The sequence below is a fragment of the Acyrthosiphon pisum genome, chromosome A1 (assembly GCF_005508785.2).
Source record: "Acyrthosiphon pisum isolate AL4f chromosome A1, pea_aphid_22Mar2018_4r6ur, whole genome shotgun sequence".
NCBI lineage: Eukaryota > Metazoa > Arthropoda > Insecta > Hemiptera > Aphididae > Acyrthosiphon > Acyrthosiphon pisum.
Genome location: NC_042494.1, coordinates 9826176 through 9832952, shown reverse-complemented (window position 1 = coordinate 9832952; position 6777 = coordinate 9826176). Strand labels below are relative to the sequence as shown.

The window sequence follows — 6777 nt, the reverse complement described above, 5'->3', positions numbered from 1 at the left end:
GACGTCCTCTTAAATGTTAATCGTATGTTATTCTTTTTTACAATACTATACACAAAATCCCATTTCAATATTAATGTTATTCCTTGAATAGATATTCAAAAAAACCAAAGTTCGTCGTAAAACCAAAATTTCAAGAAGTAGAAGAAGGCCAAGAAGTGATAATCGATTCAGAGATCGTGGGTGATCCATTGCCGAAGATCACGTGGCTCAGGGACGGTTTAAAGGTAAGATTTATTATTATAACTTACATTATTCGTTTACACGTGATACCTAGTATACGTTTAAGTTTAATCTCTTTAATAGGAAATAATGTCATCAATTTTTTATGATTCACGATATTTATTATTAAATTTCGGTTTTAATGTTTGTGTGTTGTTCACATGTTACGTTTATTATTATATACTTTATTTGTAGACACATTGTCTCAATGCACATATTAAGTCATAATATATTACATTATATGCATAGGTATTTTGTATAACATTTAATTATTATTTACTGCATTTTAAAAGTAGAATGTACATACTTGCTACAACAGTGACTTGTTAAATGACTGAACTAGTGTTTACATTTATTTATACACGTATGACTCATGTGATATATATTAAAACGTCTGTTGTTTATACGTTAATATATCGTACAGCATATCGACCAGCAGTGGTCTTCAAACAGTAGGTCGCATGAGATTCAGAATTAGGTCACGATATACTTTTTTAATAATTTTAAAAACAAAATATAGTTGAAAATTTTAAATATTATACAATATTTTATTCAATTTTACATAGTAGAATTAATTTGGTCAATCAACGTGCTATAATGACTATATTTAAAATTATGTTAAACTTTTTAAATTAGTTATGAAATATTGATGATAATCGTCACAGTTGAATTTTGTTCATATATACTAAGTCCGACTAGGGAACTATTGAGGAGAAACCCAGCGCTTTAAAAAATAATATTGGTATCTACCAATGAGGTTTTGGTTATAATTGTGTATGATTAGAGATTTCCTCCATAGGTAAATACTTTTTATCCCCAATTTTCCACAGATATACAGCAAAAATGGAAATAACTCATGGTACATACAGTGTCTGATTATGTCTTTGGAAAAATAAAATAAAACAATAATCATAATATGTCGTTGCCACATTATCGTCGCTCCCCGTCGCACGATCGGATCGACCCCGCGAGAGAATAAAAAAAAATCGTTTTTTCAAAACTCGACCCAGCCCGACAGTACCCCGAGGGCTTTTAAGAACGCTAAGCTCGATTTCGCGAGCACAGAACAAAACGGCAGACCGCGAACGAAATAACCTTTTCTGGCAAACATAAATTAATATACTATAATAGGCGTATATAATATTATATGACGTTATTACTGGCGTCGGCTTAACTTTATAATAATATACCGGTAACTAGGTAAGTATAATAATAATATATTATAATAATATTCGCTCGCATACTGTGTATTATGATATTATTAAATATTTCCATCATGCGAGCTATGCTAGACAAAGTCATGTTTTCCCGCGGCACCGAAGAGAGACCCTAAAGCGACTGCATTGTAGTTGTCGTCCGCTGTCGCCGACGCTGCTACCCGCTCGGTGGCGCTTATTATAATAATATATAGTACCGTGTGAGCCGACGTGATATCATTATAATACCATCTAATAATAATAATAATAATAATAATATCGATACTTACCTATTACGCGTATCATTAGATTATTATAGGAATAATATATTATTGTACGTTTCGTTTCGACGGCGGCGGCGGCGGTTCTCAGCAGGGAACGCACGAAATCGCATATTATGAAAACAATATTATTATACTCGCGCTGAAAGCCACGTCAAGCACAATATTACCCGGGTAATGTATTGTTAATTGGGCCCATATTTGGAACCGCGGCCATATATTATTATTATTATTATGATAATTATAATTATTGCGAAACCAACCGATTTCTGACCGTTCGAAAACCACCGCCACTTGTCTCGCGCATTATTATCCGAGGTACCCGTATTATCTATATAGATAATAATATATAATATTGCCTATTATAATACAATATATTATATACAGACCACATTACGGAGACATTATAATAATATTACTTTTTTTTTATAAGAATATAGTCGTCGTGGTCAGTATATATCAAATAGGATATGCCGTGGCCGGCGGTAACAAAGTCTGTCGAAACGAAATGATTTTGCGGTATACATATTATAATATAGCATAGGTAGGTAAATGTCGAAAAAGCTGTCAATCGCCGGTGCATGTGCATTTAAGTAAGTCTGCACGTGACGTGACTTAAATAAATGTGTTATTGTTGTATATTATTATACGTACCGAGGCGATATCGTGTGCGGAAACGTAAACAGAATGACTTCAGATTGAATTCCAGCGACAATAATACGGACCACGATAACAGCTCATAATATAGTATAATATAAATTGTTGTGCAACGCGTATAATATTATAATGTGCAAACTTTGCAGTTACCTATTATATACTGCAAGAATATACGCAGTATGTGAATTAATTGGACTGAAACCCTGCTTATAGTTCACGGTGTAGTACGAATATCTTAAAATCGGTTTTTTTTTAAATGAGATTTATGCTGCTTCCCTTTTCCCATGATTTGCAAAAAAAAAAAGTGTTTAAGGATTATTAGTGATTTTCCAATAATTAACGCGTCTATATGATATAATATTACTATTCGGTCACCGTATTCACACTGCTCACCTATTTACATATAGCTATAAACTACAATGTATTATTACAATCAGAGGTACCTCGTAATATTGAATAATATTATTTTCGAGTCACGTTAAATCCCTTTCATCGCTGCGCCGATCTTGACTTTTGGCACAACTACTGAGCTTAACGTTCAACATTTTTAACGTGCTATATATATGTCAATTCTATAGAATTGACATATTCATTAAATAATATTATTACCTACGTGAACACAAATTATTGGTAATAGAGTACCTATATGTATATATAAGATGACTAAATTATTAAAGTTAACATCTCCGTCTAATAATAAATTTGTAATCGAAGATTGTTAATGCTTAAATTCCATTTGATGAAGAAAACCTCTTATCATAGTAAAATAAAAATCGAAAGCGTTCTGCAAACATTATATAATCAATGTAGAATTTAACTTTGGAAGAATTGCAGTACTATAATAGATTTAGGGTAAACTTACCTATTGTATAAGAAAAATCAATCGAATTCACCACGCGGTGGTGGGACCTATTATAGCCTAAGGTATACGTGATGTCCTTGTAGGGAAAGGATTCGATGACGATCGCGCACGTCCGTTTGCTTAGAGAACAAAACAGCTATATGATATTATAATGTTATTATTTTACGTTCATTGTATAATATTATACAGCATGATGGTCAAGTATAACATATGTCTTATTCACATTTTTCAATATTTGGATTTTTATACCATTTGAACCTTAAAGCGTATAAACATCGTTTTTTTCAAATAAGAACCATAGTTTTTTTTTTAATGTTATAATACATCTAAATCAAAATTATTATAACGAGTAGTTTCTGAGCCTTTAAACTTTATGTACTTGGGATAATCGTTTTTAATAATAGTTTACTTTTTACATCAAATATAAATTAGATGTAATACGTGTCTGGTTGGTGGTTGCCCCGAACATTTAACAAATGAGCTAATGGACTTAAACATGATTAGAGGTCCATGATTACTGATAAGTCTATTTAATTTTCGTGACACATTGAATAAATTAATTTTTTATGCAATCCGGCATTAATCCATCGTTACGTAATATTTGATATTAATAAGTTATTATTATACTAAGGAACCTTTTAAAAAATGTATTATAAAATGATAATAGATGAATATTAATTATTATAATTTTTCAAATCATTATTAACCCCACTTCTATACTCAGATGTATTATAATTGATTATTAATACTAGTATTTATAAATAATTATGGTATTATCGTGTATATTCTTTACACTAAACTCAATATCTAAGAAACTATTTGTTTGAACATTAGATTATATCCATCCAAGTATCTCTAAATAAAATATAAATCGTCTAAGAATTTACAGTAAACAAAAAAGGTTCTATATTTGTCATTCGAAAATTTTTTTTTTTATAACGGTGTATTAAATAGATAAAATTGTTAAAAATCGAAATTTTAATAAATGCATAATTTAAGGGGAAATGATGCGGTGATCATCTTTGGCGAAACATCCTGTATATATGCGTGTAATATACACATTTTGTTATCGTATACGCGTACGCCAAAGGAAGGCGCCATACGGCCGCTGAAAGCCTGAACGGATGCAAAACATAGATACCAATACACACGCAAATGACAAAAAAAAAAAAACAAAAATTGAACGTCCCGCGATTAAATTCTACAAACCAAAACAATAATTTACAAGACGTAATGACTATTCAACAATAAAAAATATATTGCGTGTGTGGAACAGCGAATCGATTATTTTTATTGTTTAATATTACATACAGCAATACCTATAGGTACCTAATAATACATACAAGAGGGCACGCGCGCACGTCTCTATAATATAACAATAAATTAATTGTCGCGTCGTGTCCGTTTCTGAAATCGGCAAACGTGATGAAATTCGTGAATGGTATATTTGTAGGTAGGTACTGCGATCCGAGATGCCGTCGACAATAATGACAATAATTATTACTATTATTATTGTTGTTAATATATATATTTTTTTTATCACTATTACGATATATCGCGATTGTTGTGTATGCGCGTCCATTGTTCTGCAGCGGCGACGTTCAATATAATATTCGCAATCGAAAAACGGATGAAGAGATCGCGCGTTTATATCGTTTCGATTTGCATGCATGTACAATAATTATTATGCTACTAAGAGTTACAGTACATGGGAGAAAATAATCATAATGAAAAATAAAACAATAGAATTAACACACAAGCGCTATCGACGTGGTGTTTATAATAGATATATAGTTATACGCGATGCCCGGGTTTGTATTATTTTGCAATTCGTATCGTAAATAGGTACTCGAGCGAATTATATTTCCGACGTTTATATATCAGGTACAAAATATTATGTACAACGTACCTGGTATACATGGTACATTATTATCCATCGTATTGGTTATATCTTGGCATCTTGATCCGCACAACCGCGGTTCGCGTAATAATATAATATAATATAATATAATAATTACCCGTTCATATTTGATAAATTATACAATACGATATTATATTATTATTACACGATTGTACTCAAAAATAACATTGCTTACACCAATCTACATAGATCAAATTATTAAATGGTAGTTTTAATATGTCCATGTGGATGCTGTCCACAAAAACTTTTCATGTCGTGAGAGACAACACAAAATATATAATACAAAATAAATATAGCGATTAGGATGTTATTTCGTAAACTCATTCCAGTGAGAGAACACGACATGGCCCGACAAAAATCGATTTGAATTGAGAATCAGGTACCTGGAAATACTGACGATTCTTTAACAGTAAACACTCGTCATCTAGAAAAGAATGAATATCAACATTTAGGAAAATATTCTAACTATATTTCTTAAGCTACTCGTTCAGAAATTAGATTTTTATATGTTCAAAAAAACAGTCTCATTTGAAAATTAAAATTAAAAATATTTGGTAAAAATGGTTAGGTTAATATTTTAATTTATAACACTATGGTATGATAATAGTTAATATTTGTACACGATATGTGTATTATTATTAGGATTAGGATGTTTAAGATTTTGTATATTTTTTAGGATGTACTTATAATAGTTGCACAGGTTCTTTACAAAGAAATTTATTTCCTGATACTAGATTCAAATACCGAAATTTAGTTTTTCATATGTTTGCATATTTTCTAACATTTAGCATATGAGTGCAACAGTGCATGATAATATAATATAGTATGGTTTTTTCTGGTTTTAATTAATTGTTTTTATTTTTGATACAAAATATCATTAAAAAAAAACGTAACCAAATAAAACTGAATCTAAGCTTGTAATTTTGTATATCTGTATTTTATATAGAAGGTAGATTATACCTACATAAATTATCGTTTATTTATTCTCGTGAATTCTATTTTTATGTTCGGAGATCCGAGATATACATATAGGTAGACTTTTCGACATTTAAAATTAACTACTGTTGTTTAATGTAACTCTCTTAATTATCATGCCATGTATATAGAATTACATATAATGTACCTATAATGTACTTGTAATTAATACATATATTATTTTTATAACATATCTTTTTTAATTTTAATTATTTTACAATTCAAATATAAAAAAAAAGGTTTAGTGCATATTATTTTTCAATTTTTCATGCATAAATATAAATTTTTTTAGAGCATAAGTGTATGTATTTTTTTATTTCTTAGTACATGAACATGAAACATCCTAACTCTAATTAACATAATATTATCATACAATTTTTACAATTACGCAGTTGGCCGCCGTTTCCATGACGTATTATAAGTACCATATTAATAATAATATTATACTCTAAACACGTGTTTTTCGTCGCTATTATGATTAAAAGAATTCTTAACGTTTGAGTATGCAACGCATATTTCCGCAGAGGATCGCTCAAATACTATTATAATATATCATTGTTGTTAGCATAATACACAGACATGGGTACACGCAGACTATTTAATATTATCCCATGGCGTTTCTTCTGCAACATTCGACGCCATGTATGGGTTTGAAAGATAACTACT

General features: G+C 30.1%; 1 protein-coding gene across 4 annotated transcripts in view; it reads left to right on the top strand.

The window, feature by feature from the left end:
• LOC100159331 (titin) overlaps window positions 1-6777 on the top strand; it is a 107789-nt gene that overhangs the window by 55538 nt on the left and 45474 nt on the right. For all 4 annotated transcript variants that reach the window (XM_016802391.2, XM_008182330.3, XM_001948648.5 and 1 more), the window contains exon 24: window positions 92-224. In XM_016802391.2, coding sequence (XP_016657880.1) covers window positions 92-224 — 133 coding nt within the window. The remainder of the gene's footprint in view (window positions 1-91; window positions 225-6777) is intronic.